Below are 26,184 nucleotides of genomic sequence, written 5' to 3'. Positions count from 1 at the left end.
CTTGGTCCCACAGCCTGCCCTTTAGCTGTTCTCACCACACTCTACCCCAGAATCCTGCTTCCTTCTACAAGAAGCACATTCATCCCTCAGCACTCAGGGTGGGAAAGGGGAAGAAAGGTGGGGTAATCTGCAGTTTGGAAACATGATGCTGGTGCCCCTGCTAAGATCAAACAGCTGTGCTCTCATTTTTCCCTGTATGTAGGGAAACCTAGTATCCCCCATCTGGGAGGGTGAATACACAGGCTTGGCAAAGCCAAAACACTTGCTCGGGATCATGCTACTAGTTAGAGGATGGCCAGGATTCAATTTGGGAATTAGACTGCCTTCACTAGGCTCTCTCTCCATTAAACAAATGGCCAAGAGCCTAGGGTTGGGGGAGAAGAGTCTGTCGAGCTGGGGAGGAGCAGAAGCTGAATTTGGCTTACTCTCCAAAGCAGAGACAGGCATCGGGTACTTTCCTGTATCTCCCAGAGCAACCAGTATGTGGCAGGCAGCTTCTTAGTTGATAGATCTGTTTCTGACACACACAGACCCCATTGAGATTACCTGCCTGCTTCATGATGGCCCAAACAGACATGTCCCATTGTGGAGTCTAAGGAGTTTGCAGCAAATTGAGAACATGAAACCAGACACATAAGATTTGTAGTATTGTTAGGGTATACGGCTGTACACCAGAGGGTCATGGTTTATTCCCCAGAGCAGTATGTGTTGGATGCTGTACATTTTTGCATTTTGCACTTTTGCACTGTAACCCCTTCCCTATTCTGAGACTCCTTTATACCATAAGCTCTAAGATGACCAACTCATCCCAGTTTGTCTAGGACTGGGTTTTAAAATGCCCTTCAGTCCTGTGCAAACCAGAATGGTTAGTCACCCTACTGTTATCTCAGATCCTTGCCTGAAAAGTTAGTGCAACAAAATTGGAGCTCATAAATTTGGAGGGGAAAATTCAGGTTTCCTGACTCCAAAGCCTTGGTTCTTCAACTCCCATCCCTTTAGCCTTTAGTCCCTTTAGTCCATGCTTTTGGACCTTCATCCCCAAGTCAGGCCCTTGACCAACATGCAACACAGAAATAGCTAATGTGAATCATCTGATGAGAATTCAGCCTACCTCAAACTCAGAGCCCAGGCCCTGTTCTCCAGGGGACTCTACTTCTCCCCACACTCCTCCAGAGCTTCCTGCTTCTCCCTAGATGTTTCCCTTGTCACCTGCTACTTACCTTCTGCTATGGGTGAGTGCTTCCTTGATTGATTCTAAGGCATTTACAATCATGGCTATAGCTTATATTAGTCTCCTCTTGCTGCTGTACAGATTTCCACAAATTTAGTGTCTTAAAGCAACATTAATTTAACAGTTCTGGATGTCAGAGGTCTAAAATCAGTAAGGAGGTCATTCTGGAGCCTTTAGAGGAGACTCCATTCCTTGCCATTCCCCACTTCTAGAGGCCACCTGCATTCTTTGACTCATTGACCACATTATTCTGATCACAACTTCGGATGTCACATCCCCTTCTCTAACTTGGACCCTGCTGTCTCCCTCTTAAAAGGATCCTTGTGGTTAATTGGGCTCACCTGGATAATCCCAGATAATCTTCCCATCTCAAGATCCTTAATTTAATCACATCTGCAAAGTCCCTTTGCCATTTAAGGTAGCATAATCCCAGGTTTTAGGGATTAGGGTCTCCTGCTTCATCCTCCGTTTCCAGCACAGAGTTTTCTTCTCCCAGCAAACCCATCCCTTCCAGATGAAAGGGCAGATTGCTGCAGTGATTTCAGAGCAGAACAGGAAGGAAAGCCAAGATACAGGCTTTGGGTATAGTTCTTCCTTCACTGTACTTGACTTTTAGAAAGCTGAGATTTGCATTTAAAAGAATGAAAAGTAAATCCATGTATGCGTGTATGAAAAGAAGTTCATTTTTTAGTAAGTAAAAAAAAAATGTGCCAAAAAGTATATGTAAGCTGATTTCCTTAGCTTAAACAAGCCATATTAATATGCACTAATGGAGACACTTTTCATTTTATACCCATCAGCACATTATTCCTTTTTTAATAAATAGGAAAAAATCCTGAAATGGGAAATATGATCAAGGAAGAAAGAGGTGGGAGACAGTTCAATTTTAAAGACTGTTTAATTTGAAATTAGGCTGAGGAATGATCTGGAAGACAGACAGACAGCAGACAGAGCAGGAAGGACACAGTGTTCATTTCATCCAATATACATAATAGCCTCCTGGACTGTGTGGGAGCTTCATCCAGGTTCCCGGCTCCTTGCAGCAGCTTCCTTTGTTAAGTAACAAAGCAACTGAAACTAATTTCTCTGAGAACAAATCCAGATTAAATTTGGGTGAATCTCAGAATTCATCATCAGAGGCTACAGACTTTTCTGTCTCTTCTAGATATAATTTTGTGAAATTTTTTTTTCTTTTTTGGGGGGGTGGAGTAACAGGGATTGAACCCAGGGGTCCTTAACCACTGAGCCACATCTCTTTGAACTTTCCATCCTCCTATCTAAGCCTCCCAAACTGCTGAGAGTACAGGCATGTATCACTGCACCTGACCTGAAAAGTTTTATTCTCTAATGCTTTATGGCTGCAGCCTTGGATATTCTGATATCATGGTTTAGGGGGGAAATCTAGGAAAAACTATACTTCTAGATTAGTCTGAAGCAAATATGTTCATTTACTTTTCTGTGTCCTAAGTAACCATGCTCTACTTACAGAGGCTTCTAGAATTCCATCCCCCTCTTCCTGCTTCTCGGCCTCCTCCTGCTGCTCTTGCTGGGAACAAGAGCCCTCTGCCTTGCACTTCCTCTCCCCTGCCTTTTGCTCTACATTCATAATTACACATGTGCCAGCTAATGTAAGTGTTTCTAGTGGACTGTTATAATAAACTAATACTGTGGAGAATTTAGAAATACATAAGAAAACAAATCTTTCATAACTCCACCATGTAGAATAGTGCCTTTCAATTTTTTGATATAGTTCATAGCTTATTTTTATGTTTGTGTATATATTTATAGCACACTTGGGACTGTACTGGATGTAGAATTCAAGCCTAGTTTTTACATTAACCTAATATTATATTGGACTGTCTTCAAGATTGCACTACAACCTAACTCTTCGGTCTTTTAATCGGGGAACTGGGGATGGAATTTCTTTGTGGATAATGTATGGTTTTAAAGCAATTCAAAAATCTCTGATGGGAGGGCTGGGTCTATAGCTCAGTGGCAGAGTGCTTGCCTAGCACATGGGAGGCACTGGGTTCGATCCTTAGCATTGCATAAAAATAAATAAAATAAAGACATACCATAAAAAAATCTGACACAAACAAGAAAGGTACTGTGATTGTAAATGTTTTCCCTTCAAACCTATGTTTGAGGGGTGTGAGTTTATCCCATCCCATTCTACCTAGGGTAAAACCAGACTGAATGAGTTTTCAAAAATTAGTTTTGAATAATTTTCCTCCTTGATTCTTGTTCTACTAAATGGTAGTTATTAAAAGACTGTATTAGTACAAACCTTTGAAAACAATTCAGTGTCTTTTTTAATAGTTCTGTCTTTCCATCTAAGACATCTCACTTGTGTTTGAACTTATCTTCTCTGTTTACAATGAGCATTCAGTTTCAGAACGTTCATTTTCAGGGACATTTTGGAGTTTCTTCCTGCCCTGGTCCTTTTGTTGGTGGCCTTATGGAATGATCAGAAGGATCCTGTCACATATTTTCACTTTGTAAATTTACATCGTTTGAATTCTGGTGGTGGATCTGCATGCTGTACATTTTGCTTTAGGATCACATTGCATAGATTATAAAATAAATGCAAAACTATCCTCTGAAAATTGAGAGGAAGCTATGTCTTGGCGAAAAGTTAGTCTTTGCCACAATTATAAGCTGTCTCTAAGGCCCCATCTGGATAAACTCTATCACCCTCATAATTTGGAGAATGACAGCACCCACTTCAGGGACATGGGAAGGAGAGCATGGGGCCAGGGAGCAGCCCCTATTGGAGTAGCTTCAAGGCTGTTTCAGGCACATCTTGGAGGGACCATAGAGAAGAGCAGTGAGAGGGATCTGCCAAGGAAAGGAGTCTCCTAACTGGATTCCTCCTCCAGTGTGGTTTCCATCAACACTCTTCCAGACTGCTCCAGAGAAAGTCATGAAAAGGCAGATCTGACCATGTCATGCCCCTGATGACAACTCCCCAACAGGCTGCTGTCCCTGGGGGAGCTTTGTTGTGGGTATACAAAGCCATTACTTGCCTGTGCCCATTCTTCACCCTTAGTCCTCTACTGTGATTAAGTTGCTTGTACTGCCCTAAAAACATTTGCTTATCTCATACTGACCATTATGGTTTGGATATGTGGTGCCCCCCAAAAGCTCCTGTGTTAATATAGGGATATTCAGAGGTGAATTTGTTAGATGATGAGAGCTATAACCTCACTGGTCCGTCTTAGTTTGAATGGACTAACTGGGTGGTAACTGTAGGCAAGTGGGGCAAGGTGGGTCACTGAGGGTGTTCCTTGGAAGGGTTCGTCTGCCCTGTGGCCCTTTTGCTTTCCCCTCTCTGCTTCCTGACCCTGCCATGAGCTGAGCAGCTTTCCTCCACTCCTGCCCTTCTGCCACGCTTTCTGTCTCACCTCAGGCCCAAAACAATGGAGTCGGCTGACCTAACCCTCCAAAATCAGGAGTCCAACAAAAACTTTTCCTCTGATCTTGTCAGATATTTGGGTGACAGCCACAAAAAAACCTAACTAATATAATACCTTTGGGCCTTAGCTTTTGCCATTTCCTCAGCTTAGAGTGCCCACCTAGTCCCTCTTACCTTTGAATCATCTTATTGTCCTTTTTTCTGATCTCAAATATCACCCCAGAAAGCCCAGTGCAACACCCACCCTTTGGGGCAGATACTCCCTGTGTCCACACGTCTAGTTTAGCAAGTCACATGTTAGGTTGAAGTTATCTTATGGCTCCATCTCTTCCCCTGACTCTGAACTCCAGGGAGAGCCTAGACAGAATCTCATACATCTGGCCATCCGGCAGCCTTGCACATGTTGAACCAGGATCATCCAGGAGAGAGCTTAAGCTGTCTGTATACGGCATTAAGATTTGTGTGTAGTAAAGGTCAAGTCCAAGTTCTCAAGGGACAGAAAAAGGCCAACATTTAGAAGGAACTTTTAGCAAGGCTACATGTGCCAGGCGTGGTGGCGGATACCTGTAATCCCAGTGGCTTGGGAGGCTGAGACAGGAGTTCAAAGCCAGCCTCAGCAGTAGTGAAGCACTAAGCGACACAGTGAGACACTGTCTCTAAATAAAATACAAAATGGGCTAGGGATATGGCTTGGTGGTCAAGTGCCCCTGAGTTCAATCCCCAGTACCCACCCCAAATAAAGGGCTGCATGTTGAGTTCCTCTGCAGATCAGGAAGTGGGCCTGAAACCAAGTGTATCTCCCCCAGTGCTCATGAGTTGCCCTGATGACTGGAGGAGCTGCTTGGCAGCTGATGTAGCAATGAGAGCTAAGAGCTAGTGTAAGAGAGGTACAGAAAAAGCAGGGAAAGGGGCTTACAAGTTTGGTTGCTCCATCAAAAACTGCTGCTTAGAATTGCTACAGTTGATTGAAGTGTAGTAAATACTAAGCACTATGAATATGTCAATTAAGTATTACTGGGAATACGCCAGGTTTCTTTCTTTTACATTTTTATGCAGATGGTCTGTTATGCACTGTGCTTTCAGATGTGCAACAATTTGTACAATGATCTATTCCCAAGTATGCCTTAAGCAGAACAAATATTTTTTTTTCTCTATAGTTCTTTACCTTAATCGATATGTACCATAAATTTAAGCATACTTCAATTTTGCATATTTGCAAACTACAAAGTAAAATGAACATTTTTGTGGAATTTGTATTTTGCATACTCAAGGTGAGAATTAAGTTTTAAATAAACCTATAATATTTTATCAGGGAAAAAAAAAAAAGTATTCCAGGGTACCTGAGCTGGAGAAGATCACAGCTAATTACCCCGTGTTCCCTTGGCCAGGCTTGAGTAGTCATTCCGGCAACCCCACGAGAGAAGCAAGGTGGGACAAGGAAGGTGATACTCAAGGTTGCACAGCTGGCATGTGGCAGAGCCTGGCTTTGACCCCAGCAGCCTAAACCCATGGTCAGAATTCGGAACTACCTGCTCCGGTTATGCCTCGAGGGGGCCTCCAACAAGACAGCACCCCTGTCTTCCTGAAGTTTAGCTTCTAGTGGAATTTTCCACCAGGTTGCCATTCTTCTTGCAGAAACCAGACGGTTGTGGTCATCATTTCTTTAAAAAAATTCATTTTAAAACTTATATCCTGGAAGGATGGTTCATCAGAAGGCAAAAAAGAAACCACATGTACCCCAGACTGAGCTCCCCCAAACAGAATACAAAACATATTTAGCTCATTTTCAGATCTCCTTTTACTTTCTGATATTTAACTTTTAAGAAAATCTTGAATTCAGTGGTTGCAAAACTTGGCAGACAGAAACAGGATGGAGTGGGTTGGGAGTGAATCTCTATGTGGGAAGGGAAAATGCAGTGAGAAAAAGTAATTAATAGTTGGGATATGTTCAAATTCATGTTATGTAAGGAGGGCTCTATTTTAGTTGATGAGTCATCTCTTTTTTTAAGGGGGATGTTAAAAAGCTATGGCTGTCCTAATGCTGAATTTGAAAGAAGCAGCAGTAATATCAGTATAATATCAGTAAAATATTAAAATAGAATATGCTCACAATGCTGAACTGATGATACAGGCTTGTGTAAAAGGCTTGTAAGAATTCAGAAACATCAGTCTGTTTTTAAACTTCATTCAAGTGTTTTTGTGAACAGTGTATCAATAAGACTGCCATGCTGTTGGTGGCAGTAATTCAGTGTTTCAGCAGGAGCAATGGCATAATGGAGCACTTCAGAGTGTAGCAAGTGTTTTCCAGTTTTGAGTTCTCACAAAGACTTTTTTGCACAACTCTTTTCTTTCATCACACAGAAGTGGGGCAAGTAAGAGGAACCAAGACTTCTTGGAGAAGTGACTGATTCCAGGACAGGGAAAGAACAACAGGAGCTCAGAGTGGGAAGTGCACCAAGGACGGTGGGGCATGTCAGGAAGTCACAGGCCTGCAGAAGGGGTTCCCAGGGGGCAAGGAGAACAGTTTCAGCATCAAAGTAAATAGCGCTAGTAATGGATTATAAATACCTATTGAATACAGTAAGAATTCATGCTAATATAAATAAATGAATAAATAAATGTGAGAGGAGGAAAAGCACCTCCTCAGATTGGAAAACCAACTAATATATGCAGAAGGGATGGTGGACTTAGAAAAGTCACCACTTTCTAATCAGCAGCCCAATAACTAGGGTAGGCAGGAGAAATTAATGAGATTCACAATAAGGACATCAGAGTCTGAGGAATACCATGGTATTTATACAGTCTCAGAATACATCCCCACAAGACACTTGTTCACTACAAAGATAGTGAAAGATAGAAAAAAGAAAAAGAAACCTGGCAGGTGCTACCTTAAACAAATGATGAAGGTTACCGCCCATAGCAGTGGCTGATGGCAACATGTGTCCCCAGGAACTCCACATCCCTGCCACATATGCCTTAGCCAAACCTAATCCTAAATAAGCATCAGGAAAAAACAAATTAGGGAGTGAGATAATTGGGGGCTGAGAAGCATTCATGAATGTAACACTCGATCTTGGATTTTCCTTTGCTATAAAGCATATTGCTGGGACAATAGGCAGCATCTCAATAAGTCTTTAGCTTAGACAGTAGTATTATTTCAGCAATAATTTTCTGATTGTGATCATTAAATATTATTGAAGATAGCTCTTTGCACACTGTGGTGTTTAGGGAGAGGCAAGGGAAGATGGTTTTGCCAGAAGGGTGCTATTGTCATTCAGCCCAAACCACATCTCTGCCCTGTCACTGGTTTCCATTGGCAGGTTGCTCCCTCCCCTTCCCCATCAACCTCCCACACTCCTAGGGGGAGCAGGTCAACCTCCCTGCCTCTCATCACTCCTTGCTCTGTCTGTAAGGAACCGTGCCCCTCCTAGGCTGTCCACTGGTCCAGATTACCCTTCCTTCCCCACCTGTCTGCAGGAATGCCTACCAAGAGGGTTAAGAGGAGAAGGTGGGGGTAGGAGACTGACTTCTCACTGACCCAAAAGGGAGGGGCACCCTCGACTGCTGCCCATGGCAGCAGAACCCGTGCTCCCTGCAGATCTCAGTTTCCTCACCTGTGTGATGAAAGGCCTGGGCTTGCTGGCCCCTGTGATTCTTCTGCCCCTGTGAACTTGTCTCTCTCTCTCTTAGACTCATCAGTCATAGCCTCTCTCTAAGCCCTAGGAAGCTCTCCCTGGGTCTCAGGATGTGGTCCAAGGCCATGGGAAGCTGACCTTGGGAGCTTCGTCCCTGGTGTAGGTGGTGACATAGGGAGAGGATGTGTTCAGACTTTTAGGCCATTACATTGTTCTCTCTGAGGACTCCAAGATTTGCAGTAAACTCACAGGTGTGCCTTCTGCTGACAGCTTGCTTGGTGGTCCTCCCCTTCATTCTTGCTGCAGCACCTACCATATGCCAAGCCTGTGCTAGACACGAGGATCAGTTAGACATGGTGCCTCTGTCAGGCAGCAAGGTGCACAGGATGGCCCTAATGGGACAATTTTTATAAGGTCAGCTTTCCTTGTGAGTATAAAGTGATAATCAAATGACCAGAAGTCCCCATCTGGCTACCAGTGAGTCCTATGAACTTGTATGATTCAAAGAGCCTCTGTGAGCCTCCACGTCCTTGCCTGTTAAATGGGGATAGCAGTCTCCACTGCCTGCCTGCCCACCTCTCAGAGCCAAGGCCCTTAAGTGGGAGGATTCTATAGAGTGCTCTACAAATATGGCGTCTTGTTAATCCCTCAATATGCACCTATTTGAAGTACTTTGGAAGACCTTAAACACAAAGAGAGCATGACTGTATTATCCATACCCAGAACTGACCTTAGAAGGGAGTATTGCAAAGGCATAATGTGTAGAATAGGACAATCAAGCTGTGACACAGATGATGCACAGCATCCTCACCCCCGCAAAGCCAGTGTCATTGCTGAGTTAGCTTGGGGCTCAAGATTGATTGTGGCATTGTCATTCCAGTGCACCAGGTGGCAGAGCGGGTGGAGGCCCTGGGCCAGTTTGTCATGAAGACCAGAAGGACCCTCAAAGGCCATGGGAACAAAGTTCTCTGCATGGACTGGTGCAAAGATAAGAGGAGGATCGTGAGCTCCTCACAGGTACGTTGCACCTGGAGAGTGACCTGAGCAGCCTTCTGCTTTTGTAGCTAAGAGAAAGCAGAGCTGTCCTTTTCAAAAGCCATCTTCTGATCTTTATGGGGGGGCTTATTCTCCAAAGGACATGATTTAGCAGAAAGAATTCTCTTGCACACTATAGAACTTCACTATTTTGGGTAGATTTGAAATTGGTAATAGTTGGAACATTGTAGATTGTATTTGACTTCTTTCATGAGCCATTTAAGATTATTTCTGTCTGAACATGTTACAAGGTCCTATTTGTGAGCAAATGCAGTTTTGAAAGTCTTTTTCACCCCCGAATCAAGGACATAAGTGATTGAGATTCCACCAATACTTTCTTTAATTTTAAGAGTTTATCAATTCTTATATCTTAATAAATTAAAGATGTGTGTTTGGAAATTATTGTTTTTTTCATTTTTATTTTTTGTAGTTTATATATTTTGTTTTACAACTTATCAATTTATAATCTATTTTTGCATAACTAATTACCTCAAGATTTAGCAACTGTTTTAACAGCAGATATTTATTATTACAGTTTCTAAGAATCAAGCATCCAGGTGTTGATTCTGGTTAGGGCCTCTCACAAGGTTGCTGTGAAGACATTGATGAGGCTGCAGTTAGCTGACCCCTTAACTGAGGTGCAGACTCACTTCCAAGATGCATTGATCACATGGCTGGCTATTGACCAGAGGCCTCCATTCCTTCCCATGTGAACCTATCTGTAGTTCTACTCAAAACATAGATAGTCTGTTCCAGAACAAGTGACCCAGGAGAGGGAAACAGGGGCAGAGCCATGCTCTCTTTTATGACCTAGCCTTAGGATGACATTCCATCCCTATAATGTATTCTGTGGTTCACACAGAACAGGCCTGATATGAGGAAGAGGATTCTGTTAGGGAGTGTGAATATCATCACCTGGGATGATGGGGAGGTGCTTGGAGGCTGGCTCCCACAGTTTAGTAACCTTTACATCTGTTTTTTTTTTTTTTAAACATGTTTTTATGTTATATGTATTACACATAAAACTGTAAACTGAAGTTCAATAAGATATTCCATAAATCAGATTTTTATGGTCAGTGTAGGTTTTCTGTCACCCCTGGCTTTTGCTCAGCTTTTTTAAAAGAAGATTTATTTTTTCTTAATAACTTGTAAGTATAAAAATTACATATCCTAGATTATCCACAAGCTATAACATTTATGTCAGCCTACAATTGGACAGGACAGTTATTACCATATATTATCTACAAACCTAACATGTTACATTTACCTGCTTTGTATTTTTGACAATAATAAATTTATCACTTAGGCATATTAAAGAAGCCCTGAAAAATAGAACAAAAAGGTTTTCTTCCCACTGCCTTGTCCCAACCATTGTTATTATTTTGCAGCATTTCTTTCTAACCTTTCTTTTTTCTCAAATGTTTATTTTCACAAAGTGATTATCCAGATGTACATGGTGCTACCTAGCTAGCTCTTTGGATTTTTAAATCCTTACAAGCATATGGAATACCAGCTTTTCTATCGCTCATGCACCACCTATTGCAAGTGGGAAGGCCAGGGCCACAATAGCACAGGCCCGCACATCCTCCTCTGCTGCAGAGAGGTAGGAGGAGGAGCGTGTGGGTGTGGGGAGGAAACTGGAAAATTCAGGAAAGCTCTGCAACAGACTGACTCATTAGCAACTTTCTCCCTTAAAAGGCAGGAGATTAGTCACCCTGATGGGGTAGGATTAGGCTTTGTGGTGGAAGGCACAATCTCTCCAGGCATGTAGGCCCCTGGTATATAAATCTGTGCTCATGGAGGGGACCACATTTAGTTTAATGAAATTCCAGAGCACACAGGGAGATCAGTGGGCTGGGAGGGGGAGGAAGCCATGGACATGGGAAGTGAGGTGACATCAGTACTCTTCCCCACAACAGTCTGTGGAGGCTCTAGGCACGGAGGACTAAGGCACAGAAGGCTTAGCTGAGCTACCCACACTTTGTGTTTGGCCATTTAGTCAGAATTCAGACCAGAAGAATCACTGCACTTAGGGATCCTGAAAGGCCCCAAATGACCAACTTTGACTTAGCTTCAAGGTTCCTCAACCACACACCTTAATCCAGAAATTTTCCATCAGATCATGTGAAGCAAGAAGCTGCATCCCTTTAGAAATCAGACCTTGCTTCTGCCTGTAGGTGGCATTTTCTTCTGATTTCCCCCAAGCTCATTCAGCAGATTTGGCTCCAAATGCTTGAGTGATTCAAAAATTGAGCCTGCCACAGAGAGCGCAGATTTACCATCCCTGAGGATGTGCAGGAACACCATGCACTTAAGGAGGCCAACTTGTCCACCCTCTTCCACTATCCGTCATGATCTGGGCAGGTGGATGCTTGTAGGGGGCAGGACTCATAGATTTACCTCCAGTGGGTTTATACTACAAATAGACGGCAAGGTGGTCATGCCCTACACCCCCAGCATGGGTACCAGCAGTCACAAGGAAAGTAACCATATTGTTTGTGAAATCAGTAGCCCACAGCTTCCCTGACAGGGGGTGCTCTTTGTTCACTGAACAACTGCCCAAAGGGCTCCCCATTGTTATAGGAGCATATTGCACATTGTTCTGGGTGTGAAATCTCAGAGTGGGGAGCTCTGCTGTCCTTGGGCACCTGGAGAAGTGGACCGCAGGGAACATGAACTTCAAGGAAATGGGAGAGGGGATGAAGTATTGGAGATTATGTAGAGATTTATTGTTTACCTGTCAGGCACCTAAAGGTAATTTTAAATTTTTACTCCCCTAACTTTTGGACATTTAGAATAGGGGGGAATGACAGCTATACCAACAGCTTGTGTAGGTTGATCAGCAGTATAGAAGAAGCATCTGAGCCTTGCTTTCTGTACTCAGGTTGATTCAGAGAATGTAGGGTTGAAAACTGGGCCTTTCGCCAGCTTGGGAAGTTCAGCCTCTCCCCACCTCCATTTTTTTCATGAGTAGATTGGCGGATCTCGATTACCAGGTACTTGCACCAGCTTTCCACTTCACTGTCCTGCTGGACGCAGCTTGACACAGACTTCTCAGCAATTACCTGAGAGAACTTGTTGCCAGCCCCTGAACTGTTTTCTCTTCTCCCTCCAGGATGGGAAGGTGATCGTGTGGGACTCCTTCACCACCAACAAGGTGAGGCCTCCTTCCCAGGCACATCAGGGAATCTCAGTATCCTGCCTGGTTTGAAGGTGCCCTATCCTGATCCTCCACCAGGGCCCCACTGTGAGTGACCACTCAGCCTCTAGACATGGAAGCCCAGGGAAAGCCCAGCCACATTTGAGCAGCTCAGCCAGCCCAGAGCAGCATTTGTTCCTCTCTCGAGAACTCCCTCACCCTGAGAAGAACATGTAGTTACTATAGAGGGCACTACTGCTAAAGTGGGAATGGGCATAGCACAGAAAACTGCCACATTCACATGTCCCACTGCATTTTACTATTTTTCTTCCAAGTAATGATGGGAAGTACCAAAATCCTCCGTCATTTCTTCCCCTTGTACCTTGGGCCAGACTCCACAGCAGTGGAAATGAACAGGTGGAAAGCTGAGGCTGCTGTGCGACTGAACTGAACCATCATGTGATACTGTGGAGTCTGGTCTGGGCACACATGCCTAAAATTAGGTCTAGATTTAGACTTAACATAACATATAGGCTGAGCTCTCTGCGTAGGCATTTGCATGCCTGTATCATACAGTGTTTGCAGTAGGAGAACTGTGTATTAAATATGGGTTCCAATATTTATTTGGAAAGGAGATCTTCCTCTTAGCCATATAAGAAAAGGAGACCTATAGCTCCTGATACAGGGGCAGCTGAATAGCATCCATGCTCCCCATCATTGACTGTGTTAGTAAATGTCATGGTAAGCAGCTATTACATGATCTAATCCAGTGAGGGACCAGAACCATTTTGTAGAACAGAGTCCTTAATGGTCAGGCTCCTGGAGAATAATAAAAAGAGCAATCTAAACAGGCTTTCTTACACATTACCTCCTTGCAAGCCACAGCCTCTCCTGGCGTCCCTCAGCATCTTCTGCACCGAGGGGTGCAATCATTTCTATTTGCACCTTAGGCATAGGGCACGGGCTGATTTCTGGGAGCTTCAGGGATGCTGTGTGGCTACTTAGAGAACATAGCCATTACTGGTAAGCAAAAGGGCCCTGGCCCTGTGCTGAGAGCGGCCAGTTCAGCTCCGTTCATTGGAGGGTGTGGGTTATTCTTAGCATCTGAAAGGCTGCAAGACTGTGACAACAGGATTTTGGCAGGCAGTATTGAAGTCTGTGTTTCCCCACAGAAACATGGAGATTCACAACAGAAAAGAACACCTGGCCTCTAATGTCCATTGGGAATCGTCTAGTCCCATCCCTCGATTCATAGGCAGACAACGTGGGACAAGCAGGAAAAATGTCCATTCCACATGGGGTTGCATATGTTGTTACTGTCAAAACCAGGACCAATATCCTGTGCTCCTTGGAATTAAGATCATGACGCGAGTGTCCAAGAGATATGGTTTTTATTGTTTGCTTATCTGCATGCAGGAAAACATAGTGACTGGGCCACCAGGCAAAAGCCAGGGATGTTCTGCTTAGTTATTTTTTTTAAATATATATATTTATTTTAGTTGTAAATGGACCTTTATTTTCATTTATATGTGGTACTGAGACTTGAACCCAGGGCCTCACACATGCTAGGCAAGTGTTTTACCACTGAACCACAAACCCAGCCCCGTCTGCTTAGTTCTTAATGCTTCCATTTACAGGTTCTCTGTGATCCATGCATACAACCCAAGATCACCCTCCTCCTCCTGTCACCCCCATGCATGTACCCCTCTCCAGAAATGGTTTCAGGACCTATAGTGAGCAGAGACTTATGCTTACTCACCAGTAAGCAAATTTCTACATGGAAAATGGAAATCAGAGTCAGTAAGGTAAAATACTTACCTGAAAGGAGATGCAGATACATATTCAGATTCAAAGAAAAGGAACCCCAGTAGTGAAGCAGAAGAACAAAGGGAATGTAACATTAAGAAGTAAAATATTGGTCTGGGGATATAGCTCAGTTGGTAGAGTGCTTGCCTCACATGCACAACGTCCTAGGTTCAATCCCCAGCACCACCACCAAAATAATGAATAAAAATAAAATATTACCAGGCATGCCGACATATACCTGTAATCCCATCTATTTAGAGATTGAGTCAGAAGGATCACAAGTTCCAGGCCAGTCTCCACCACTTAGAAAGGCCATAAGACCCTGTCTCAAAATAAAAAACAAAGTTCTAAGTTCTGGGAATGTTGTTCAGTAGTTAAGCAATCCCTGAGTTCAGTTCCTGGTACCAAAATTAAAAAAAAAAAAAGAGTAAAATATTAATTAATACTTAGAAAGAAGTAAACATATTAATATTTTTTTCTAGTTGAGATTTTTTACTTTTAGAATATAGGACATAGTTTAGTTGATGATGGGAGGCTGAGACCCTTCGTCAGTCCCAAGCCCACCTTTGTCCTACAGCTCTCCCCTTTGAGACTATGAGGTGACTCAGTGGGAACTCTTTTGTAAAAGTTAAATGTTAAGACCTGTGCAGAAGAGCCTGTCGCTCACTCTGGAACGATGCATGCTGTGTTTCAGGAGCACGCGGTCACTATGCCCTGCACGTGGGTGATGGCGTGTGCTTACGCCCCGTCGGGATGTGCCATAGCTTGCGGGTAAGCTTTTCAGATTTCCAGTTAGTCACAAAATACTTTTCTATTGGCAAAAACAAGCAAACAAATGAGAATTTATAAGTTTTGTTACTACTTGTTAACAATGGGTTAAATCCTTCCCTGAACTTTATCAAAGAAGAACCCACAAAACTCTCTTTCATGATGATTCTCACTGCACATTGACAAAAGTGTAAGTCCAGACCTGTCCCCTGTTCTCTCAGCTGCTGTTGGTGGGACTGTGAATTGGTGCAAACATTTTGGAAAGCAGGTTGGTGGTATATTTCAAATGCCTTGAAAAATTTGTAAGCTTTGCTGCAGTGACCACATTTAGTAATTCGTTTGAAAAGAATGACCCAAAATGTACAAAAGCCATGCAAACAATAACATTTATTTAGCATTTTTTAAATAAATAAGAAAGGAAACAATGTATTCATCAAAAAATGAGTGAATTGTGGTATATGAATTGATTGAAATATTATACAGCAGTAAAAAGAGAAGTTCTCAATTACAGTGTGTGAAAAGAATATCAAAGTTACTAGGAAAATTGTGCCTTATTCTCCTCTCTCCTGGAGCTCAGTTTTACATGGCTAGAATTGAAATATACATAATTTCCTGTCCTGTGTTAAACAATTCTGGAACCATTCAAAATGCTTCTCTCAGCCATATTTGAAAAAAGAGACAAAGTAAAGACTGGGATGAACTGTAGCCATTGTGATAGTAGTTCATTCTGGATGATGAGACTATGGGAAATTTTCCTCTTCTTGATAATATTTTCTACTTTTAGGTTTTTTTAAATAAGCATATGTTATTTTTATAATCAGAAAAAAAGACATTTTAAAAGGGAAAACTCAGGGCCCCTAGAAAAACTTTTGTCACCCAGCCAGAGTCATACCAACCATCTTCACCAGTGTCCGCTCCCTTTGTGCAGCTGTCTTGGGGACATCTTCTCACTCTTTCCTTCCAAGTGTCAAGACCACATGAGTCCCTAGAGCTCATACACGTGTATTTCATATTTTCTAACTTTTTAATTAACAAAAGTATGTCATGTCTCCATTTTATAGCTGGGTGCTCATTTATATAAAATTCATCCCATTTTCTTTCTAAAAGAATATGACGTGGCTACAAAAAATAGACGTATATATGTGCCAAATACGGGCCACATTTAGAGAGAGAGGGAGAGAGAAGCAGCCACAATTATAAGGTTGGTGCAGAGGAGTTCTGTTGGCTGTACAGTTAGGAGGCACAGTCCCCACAAGGCTGTCCTCACTGCAGGTGCCAACCACAAATTCAGAGGTCCCCACAACCACCCTCAGGCTGGAAGGCGCTGTACTTCCTGTCTTAGCTTTATCACAGCAGGGTAGAAACCAGACCATCCAAAGGGACAAGGCGTAGGGTAGAGTCTGGGAAGGGTGAGCTTCCAATCATCCTCTCCCCAGGGCCTCTTCTCTTGGCCACAGTGTGGTAATATCCACAGAAGATCCCCAGCTGGTGCAGCTCACTTAGGCCGTCTGTGTCCCAGGTTATTGGGGCTCGATGACATTGCCTGCATGAGTCTCCAGCTCATACCTTCAGTCTGCAGTTCCTCTTGGGGTTGGAACTGACATATCCCAAAGCTCTCGTCATAAATCACATTATGAGATTGTTTAGTAGCCAAAGCCCCTCAGGCAAACAAAGACATTTACCGGGCAGGACATTCCAGGGGCCCAGACATCACCTCCCAGGAGCAAAGGAAAAAAATTCTCTTAGGTCAGGTCAGCTCTTCACCACTTAGTAGGTATAATAAATACAGTTTAAAAATCCTAGAGTAATTTTTCTAATTGGGTATGTATTTTGGCAAATGCCTAAAGTTGTATGGGTCACATAATTCTTTAGTGTTTGATATTGAAATATTAGGTATCAGGTCTAAATTTTAGAAAGAATATACTGGGTAAAAAATATATTGGGTAGATTCTTTTGTAATTTACAATGCAGATAATAATAGAATGAACAATGTCTTCAATAATAGTTTGAAAAGTGAAGCTGTAGGCTATTATTATGACCCTCACTAAGTGGAACCCAGTGAAAGGATTTCGATGAGGGCAGGGGGACAGGAGGGAAGGATTGTGAAAGGCCCTGGTACATAGCTTCCTGGTGCCTTACACTGGTACAGAAACAGTTCAGAGAGAGCTCACAGGTGCCCTAATCTGAGTCATCTGATTCCCTGGCCCTGGCCAATGGGGATGGTCAGTACCTGTACTGCTACCTTGCTGATCGCTCAGAGAAGGGAAACAGAGGAAAGTGTGCATATTTGTGAAAGCATTTTTTTTTTTAATTGGGGATGGATGGGAGAGCAACAGACTAAACTGGGAAATACTGAATCCTCAGTGTAGTGTCTCCCCCTCCCCCAGACCTTCCCTAGAACTACCATGAGCAACTGTGGTGAAGTTTCTGGTGGCAAATCTAACATAACATTCCCTGACCATGGCATCCTCACAAGTCCACCCCTATGCCATGTTTTATAAAACAACCAAGGTCACAAAATTAGTTGGGTGCTAAAGCAGAGATTCAATACCAAGTGCATCACTCTGCAAAACTCTGCTTCTCTTAGCGATGCAAATAACCTTAAGTATTAAGTGTTCCAACAAAGCTACAGAGAAATTATTATGAGACTTCAGGCTGGGGAAGACACGTCCCCAACTGAAGGTTCAGGTGAGAACATTGCCCCATGGCGCACTTGCTCATCACCACAGCCTACTGCAAATCATTCTCAACCGCACCATCTGTGAACAAGCTTGCCAGAGCAGATTGCTAATAATAAACCACCCAAGCATACAGCTCCACTTCTGGAAAGGTAGAGGGTTCCCTGAGCTTCCCCAGAGCCTCAGAAAGAGTGACCCCATGCTTGTTCCCTACTGAAGGGAAACAGGGATCCTTGGTTAAAGGCTGATGTTAGGTCTGGTGCAGAAAAATAATAAACCTGGGATATTTTCCTGTTCCAGAAAGTAGGAAAGAGCTGGGAATGTAACTCAGTAGTAGAGCATGTGTTTAACATCCTGTAGGTTCAATCCCTAGCACAAGAAAGAAGAGTAGGAGAGAAGGGAGAGGAAGGGAGGAAAGGTTCAAGGACCAATTGAGGGTCATTTAAAAAAAAAAAAAGAGCTGACTTGACTCCAAATTTGGGACGATTTGAAATAATTATTTAAATGAAATAACAATAGTAATGGATCACAACACAAGGAGAAAAGAAGTCTGTAGGTGCTCAGTGACACTGGGGAGGCAATTCTTCCTTCCAGAAACAAATCAGCTGATAAATGCAAAAGGCATTATCAAATCAGAAGGTCACCATTTTGTATCCCTACAGTAATATTTGATTCAAGCAAGGCTGATCACACTAAGCCATTGTATGAAAGGCTTTGGGCGAAGAGGATATTTTCATGGTCTCAAAATACCACACCACAGATTATTACTTGTGATCAACTAATGACCTTTACTTTGGAGAGGAAGGTGGAGGCCCACCTTCACTAAGTAGTCAAAGTAAGCATCACCAATCTTAGAACAACAGGTATCACAAGATTTTTGAAGTGGAGCAACAAGAGAGAAGTACCCAACATCACCTTTACATTATTATTTCCAAAAATATTATACAGGTTGAATTTCCCTAATCTGGAAATAATGAAGTCCACAGTACCCCAAATTCTGAAACATAATACCACAAGTAGAAAAATTCTACCTCTATTGGCTGGTATGTTTCTGGAAGGAGGAATCTCCTCTCCCAGTGTTACTGTACACCTATAGACTTTTTTCTCCTTGTGTTGTGATCTGTTACTATTGTTATTTCAGGTCACAGTCTACACATAGGTACACTAAAAGTATTGTATAGAGTTACCTTCAGGCTATGTGTATAATGTGTATATAAAACACAAAGACCTTGATGTTTAGACCTGGGTCCCCTCCCCAGAATTTTTTAAATATGCAAATATTTCAAAAGTTAAATTTTGAAACACTTCTGGTCCTAAGCATTTTGGCTAAGGGACTCTCAGCCTGTGCTTGAGCAACCAATGTGACAAATCCAGAGTGTGTGACCTTCTATAAAATAGTTGACCTAAGATCTCCTGTCATGAGCAAAACATAAAGGTAGTATGTTCTAGATTAAAAGATCTTAAACAATTGTAACAACTGAATGTAAGATGTGAACCTTCATTGGATTCTGGATCCTGAGGACAACTGAGGAAGATTGAATATGGATGACTTATTACATAATGTTATGGAATTTTTGTTAATTTTTCCAGATGTGATAAAGATGTAGTAGATATATATGAGACCATTATAATTTTTAGGAGATGTAAATTTGCAAATTGACGTATTTAGAAATAAAAAGTCATGTCTGCAGTTTGCATTCCCAGGGTTCAGAATTTGCTCCCACAAACATGACAAAATATTACTTAATGAATGTAGGTGAAGGATTCTGATATAAGGTTTTTTGTTTTGTTTCAGTTTTACTGCAGGTTTGAAAATCTTAAAAGTAAAAGTTGGGGGGAAGGTTACAGTGTGTGATACTGCTAAGGAAAAGGTTGTGTGAGTGTATACAAAAAAGACAGTACACATATCCTGTTCATCTGCGTTCACCCTGATGCTTGTTTCCCTCTGTGCTAGTGGTTTGGATAATAAGTGCTCTGTGTACCCATTGACATTTGACAAAAATGAGAACATGGCTGCCAAAAAGAAGTCTGTAGCTATGCATACCAACTACCTGTCGGCCTGCAGCTTCACCAACTCTGACATGCAGGTAAGTAGGCAGGGAATCTTCTGGGGCGGTGGGACTTGCTATCTCCTGGTCTGAATGGAGTTTTTAGGGCACTTACTTGTGTAAAACTTGGCTGAGCTTCGGGGTGGTGCTCCTCACACATCTCATATCCAACTTTACATTCCTGTTTTAACAACTGCAAAATCTAAATGCTTCTGATATTAAATTTGTGCCCTACTTTCAATAAACCACAGCAAAAGCAATACAACCCTAAAACTTACACTGTTTTCCTTAGCAAGTTGTAAAAAGCCTTCCATGGTTTGTTTTTTCACACTTACTCAGCAATCCTGCCTAAGTGCCTACCACCCTGTTGACAGATACCACCTGACTCTGGGGCAGAAAGCTCAGTCTCACCCTCAGAAACCTCCAAGAGAATCAATAATGGTTAGACAGTGGGGGAAACTGGGGAGCTCAGAGCCAGAAGGCATCACAAACGTGCCCTGCCTGTGAGAAGGGATGGCTGCCCCCTCAGGCCGCCACAGTGTGTGAGGGAGCCCATGGGAAGAAAGCAGCCCTAGAGGCTGGCAGTGGCAGAGCCCAGGGATGGGCCCTATAGAAGGAACCATTGTAGGTGTGAGTCAGATTTGGGTTGTTTAAGGAGAGTCCATAGGCTGCTCTGACTTCAGCTGGTTGATGTCAGGAGAGAGGTGAGGCTGGAGGTAGGGAGTCCAGGTATCTGTAACTATTCAGTCACTGGTGGAAGGAATGTCCACACTTGGGGTGCCACCAATGGGCAACTCGAGCACCTGTTGTTTGAGTCTCACAGACCTGCGCAGTAGGGGGCATTGCAACCAGCAATGGCCATAGCTAAATGTCCTTGAGCCTGAGGGTCAGCCAAAGCAACACAGGACATTTAGTCTGGATAAAGAGAGGCTCTGAGGGATTCAAGATCAGTGGGTTGAAACCATCTGAGGTCCCTCTGGTGAAGACCCATCCCCTTCACTCTGTTGTCACAGGTGCTGGCAGTAGGAGCTAAGGGGACACCTGTGTCAGAAAGTACTTTCTAACCTGCAGCTAGTGGAGATGGAGGGAAGTCCCTGCTGCCTTCCTCTAGGGGGCAAGCCCAGGGGGCAATGCAGGGGCTAGGTCTTAGCTCCCTGGTGTTCTAGATAGTGATGCCAGGTAAGGTTTTTACTTCTGTGTCATTTGTTTTTCTCACTACAGGTAAGGATGATAGTAAATTCTTCCCACCTAAGGTTTTCTGAAGATTAAGTGAGATAATTTATATAAAATAACATAGTTCTTGGTAAATATCAATAAATATTACCTGATATTATTTCAGTAATATTACACAAAGCGTTATGGGTGATTCATGGTTTGGTACCACTGAACTAATGAGTCTTATAGCTGTCTTCCATGTCTAGGATCTAGGATGATAAACAAAAACTAAAGTGGCTGCTATGACTCCACATTCCATAACAAACAAGTGACAGTGAGTTTAGGATTTGGTATAGTGCATTTGTCTGAATAAATATTTGGAATTTTTTAAAATTTATTTTTGTTTACATTATAATGAAAATCACAAAAATTTAAAACAAAAAAAAATTCCCTATTAAGAATTTACTTTGGATGTTTAAAAACTCTTTCTTTGGTGAAAGAGTATGGTATAAAAATCTCTCAAAGAGCTAGGCTGGGGTAATCATTTGAAGCAGATTATTTGGAACTAGTGTCCCATAAAAAGTCATGTTATTGACCCTTTGCAAGTGTTAGGACAGGAAAAGACTGGAGCATCCACTAGTGGGTGTGGGCCAGGAGAGACTGAAAGGATCTGGAGCACATTTCAAAACACTGGTACCCAAATTAAGATTTATTTCAAGGGTTGGAGATGTAGCTCAGTGGTAGAGCACTTGCCTAGTATGCATGGGGCCCTAGTTTCAATCCCTAGTACCAGGGATGGAAAATTAAAAAAAAAAAAAAAAATATATATATATATATATATATGGCTGAGGTTGTGGTTCAGTGGTAGCACGCTTGCCTAGCACGCATGAGGCACTGGATTCAATTCTTAGCACCACATACAAACAAAGAAAATAAAGGTCCATCAACAACTAAAAAAATTTTTTTTAAATAAATAAATTATATATATATATTTGGTTCAAGTCTAAGGGTTCATGAGCTACATTTACCAACCTAAGTCACCTTGTTGAATGTGCACAGGCCTCCCAAGGGATGTCAGGGCCAGAGGCAGCGCTGAGCACAGGTGCAGGGGCTTTGCAGCCTTGGAGATCCCCTGAATTTGAATGCTGCCCCTGAGTGGGGCCTCAGCGGCTTTGCCCAGGAGGCAGGTGAGCTGGGGAGGAACCTCAGAGTATCCTCTCCTGGCTTCAGGGAGATCCTGGCCTCCCCAGACTCTCCATCAGGAAACCCAAGCCAACACAGTACAGTAAGGCCAGGGTGGGAACAGATTCCCCTCCTTGTAATCTGTCCAATCCCTACCAAAAAAACAAACAACAACAACAAAAAACACTTAAATGATAGATCTAACATATAAGAAGGGACAAGAGAAAGGGGAAGGAGGGGAGAGGAGGGAGAACTCACCAGTCCTGGAAATTAGCAGAGGGATGGGAACAGTGAGCGCATCAGCTTTGACAGCCCTGGAGGGGCTATGTCCCTGTGTCCTTCCCTTGGCCCTAAGTAGCCACCTTGACCCTGTGGGGCAGCCAGAGGTGAGGAGTAGGAGGCTCTGCTCTCAGGACTTAACTGTGGTGATCGCCTATTCTGCTGCATACAAAGAAGGCTCCAGGGCTCTGTGATGTAACCAGCAGGACCTAAGTGGGCCATGAGCCCTGTGAGTCCCTACCAGCTTTCTCCCAACCTCAGTAGGCTGTGCTCAGCCACAGCCCAAGCCTCCCATGCACTGGCAGTGGTGACAACCAGAACTCCACCTCCACCCAGGCCTTTCCCTGGCACCAGGGCTCCCCTGAACTCTGGCCATCCTCTGTGCTTGGCAGCTGCACAGAGGCCACTTGGGTGGCTGCACTGGCCTCCAGCAGACTTCCTGGAAGGTGCCTTTCTCTTGCTTTCTGCTAGAAGCTTCCACAGCTACTCACCTACAGTCTGAGGTCCTCAGTCTGGTGCAGCTCATCTTCTTTCAGAGCGGACCTTCGCCTCCTGGGTCACCCTTCCCTCCCATTCTCTTGGTCTGGCCAGCTGTCACTCCTGTAAGGCCACTTAAGACATTGTCCCTGGGTCAGGGCTCTTCAGGTACTGCCTGCATCTCAGCACTTCTCACATGGCTGCCAGTGATCATTGCATTGTCTGGTGATGATTTCAGCCCCCAGGCAACCATCAGGAAAACATGTTGTCAAGCAGAGCTGAGTTTATTAGACCCCTGCAGTTAGGGAGCACTTCAGCTCCATCACATCTGTTGTATCTCAAATGGGGTTATCAGGGGAGGGTTCTCCCCATGTTTCAGGGTCCAGGCTGATGGGAAACTTGTTTAAGATATGATAGCTGTGGACTGGTGAGCACAGTGAAGGTCTTGGAGTCTTGATGAGTACATGGTTAGTCTTGATAAGGAAGTCTGTTTGGTTCACAGTCTTTTCTTCCAGGAGCAGGTATTCCTAGAGCAAGCATCCAGGTCCTTTTAATGGTCTTAGTTTTGTCTAGCATAGTAACAAAACAATGCCTGGTCCTCAAGTTAACACAGAAAAGGGAATTATGTTGGTTCCATTCTCACTCCAGTCTTGTTAAATCAAGCTCTGGGAAAACAGATACCATCACAGGATCTTTCTGCGAGTCCTAATGCCCCAGCACAAGGCCCAGACATCATCAGCACGTAGCAAATGTTTACTGAACCTGTGTGTGCATGAGTGTCCTCCAGCACGCATCAGCGATCCTGGGGAGCTTCTAGAGCCACATCCTGCTCTGGCAGAAGCAGCAGCAGGAGAATGCACCTGACAAACAGCTGCCTAGGTCCTTGTTGCTCTACGTACAATTCAGGGACCAGCCACAACCTCACCGAGAGTGTAGGAGAAATATGGGCTCTTAAGCCCCACTCTAGACTTCTTAGATCAGCAAGCAGACCAGTGGTTTGTGGGCACCTCTGAGAATCACTTTAGTGTCTGGCCTGCACAATAGTGGTATCTGTTTGACAGGTTTCCATAGGGCACCTCCTACATGCAGCCAGCGGTGGAGCCCTGTAGGTACCACAGTGGGACCACTGGCATTTTGAGGAAAACAGGCACAGATATCTATGATTCAATGACTGTGCTGGTGCCAGAGACCTTCCTACAAGAGAGATTTCTGTGCTTGCATCTAGATCCACCAAGGAGTGTGTGTATGTTTGTGTCTGTGTCTGTCTGTCTGTCTAAGGAGGCTGCTTGGACAGACTTCTGGAGAATTTTAAGCCTCTGATGAACTTCCCCCAACACTCTCCCTTGTCCTTTTCTGCTGACAGATCCTGACAGCCAGTGGCGACGGCACATGCGCCCTATGGGATGTGGAGAGCGGGCAGCTGCTGCAGAGCTTCCATGGGCACGGGGCTGATGTCCTCTGCTTGGATTTGGCCCCCTCAGAAACCGGAAACACCTTTGTGTCTGGGGTAAAAACCCAAGGAAAATCTTTATGGTCCTTTGTCCATTAGGGAGGCCTGTGGTGGCAGTTCTTATGCATTCATGGAACCAGACTTGCTCCTTCCGTAGAAGGAGCTGCAGGAAGAGTCCTCAGCTCCCTATACCACCCCAGCTCCTACCACAATGGCAACACTGGCTCCAGGCCCCCTTCTGTTCTGCTGCTGACATTCAGCCATCTAAAGAAAGATCTGGAATGTTCTCCCATGTAAATGATTCAACTCAAGGTGCATATCTGCCATACAGTATTAGCACTAGAGATGAGGTACCACACAGGTGCAATGGCTACTGAGGTGAGGTGGCACAGAGATGTGCTCAGAACTTCAGAGCTGTCGAAAACTCTTCCAGCCCTGTGTCTATTGGCCACCGACCCCCTCCCGCTCCAGAGTACAGGGACCAGAGTATTTGAGGGCTCAGAGTTGAAAGACAAGGCCACATAACACAGTGCAGCATTAGACTAGGAATTAGGCTACCTGGCTCCTGGATTCACTACCTGATTTCAAATATCTTCACCTATAAATTTATCATAATATGCAATAGAACTACCCCCACTTCCTCGAAACATTACCAGCAGTAGATGGAAGAGTTCATGCTGTGTTGTGCTGAGGCATTTCTGTGGCAGCCCAGGAAAAGGTCAGAACAGAGCTGGCCAACCTGACCCCCAATCCTGACTCACCTCACTTAGAAGACAGTGGTGAGTAAGGACAGTGACACACAGTCTGTCCCATGACTTTTGCTCCTGAGAGACATAAGGTTCTTTGCTTTAGGCTGCCTATGCCTCAGCCCCGGGAATCATTGGCATGGACCCTGGTTTTCTTCATGGGTATTTGACCATCTGTAGGTTTTATCCCATTGTGATTATATAACTGTGTTTATCACTGCTCAACTATACAGGGGTTTTTTTTTAAATTATCATTATTACTGAAGACTATATTATCTTTTAGAGCACTAGACTCCATTTGATTTATTGTCCACTAAAGATGTGAAGACACTCCTGATTTTACTGTCCTCATCTCAGCAACACTAGGAGTGCTGCACCCCAGCAGGTCTCCCCGAGATAGCCCCTATGCTGCTTCATTGAACCCTTTGCTCTGCGTTGAAGCCGCAACTTGGACATCAAGTTTAAACCATTGCTTCTGTTTGACTGTTGAGGGTCTGCATTTTACCACTTAAGCTTGGTAACAGGATTGCTCTGCAGGAATTTATCAAATTGTTCCCAGAATCCTGATAGCATGGTATGAAAAGGCTCATTTTATGATCCTCTGTGTGGTGCCTTTCCAAGTGCTGAGGTGGAAGCCCAGCAGGTGCCTCTTCTAAGATGGCAGGTCCAAGATTAAGCTCTTGTTTGCCAATTCCCAGCCCAGCATGCTGCTGAGCTGCAGGTGGCCCAAGGGCACCTCAGACAGAGCTGGTACTTTTGCTGCTCAGCTTTAGCCCTGCTGACCCACTCATTAGTGTCACAGCAGAGAGAACCCACCATGCACCACCGTCTGCCTGCCTTGTCCTCTGGGCTTAGGAAGGTGGACAGATAAAGGGAAGGGGAAGTGAAGGGCAGGGAAATGCCCAGAAGGAGGGTGAGAAGGAGGCTCTGGAGAGTCACCTCCATTCAGAAATGTGGGAAAGAAGAAAACATGCTAACGGGGAAAGCTGGGTGCCCCCCTGCCTTGCTCCTTCCCATTCTAAGACCTAGTGTAACTTTCTCAGGGTTTATTGGTTGAGAAAAGTAGCTATTCTCAGAAAAAATGTCTTGGGACTCCTGCTCTGTCTATAGACAGTCCTTGCAGTGCCATAACTCTGAGTA

The 26,184-nt window shown here is 43.8% G+C and overlaps 1 protein-coding gene across 1 annotated transcript in view; it reads left to right on the top strand.

Annotated features, from left to right (window-relative positions):
• The window catches only part of Gnb5 (G protein subunit beta 5), a 40,566-nt gene that overhangs the window by 3,333 nt on the left and 11,049 nt on the right, over positions 1-26,184 (top strand). Inside the window, exons 2-6 of the mRNA XM_046461597.2 lie at positions 9,162-9,298; positions 12,432-12,473; positions 14,956-15,032; positions 19,662-19,794; positions 24,212-24,355. Coding sequence (XP_046317553.1) covers positions 9,162-9,298; positions 12,432-12,473; positions 14,956-15,032; positions 19,662-19,794; positions 24,212-24,355 — 533 coding nt within the window. The remainder of the gene's footprint in view (positions 1-9,161; positions 9,299-12,431; positions 12,474-14,955; positions 15,033-19,661; positions 19,795-24,211; positions 24,356-26,184) is intronic.

This window comes from Marmota monax, unplaced genomic scaffold (genome assembly GCF_021218885.2).
Source record: "Marmota monax isolate L192 unplaced genomic scaffold, Marmota_monax_Labrador192_F-V1.1 WCK01_AAM20220418_F8-fsc00001, whole genome shotgun sequence".
NCBI classification, from domain to species: Eukaryota; Metazoa; Chordata; class Mammalia; order Rodentia; family Sciuridae; genus Marmota; species Marmota monax.
This window is presented reverse-complemented; position numbering and strand designations above follow the sequence as displayed.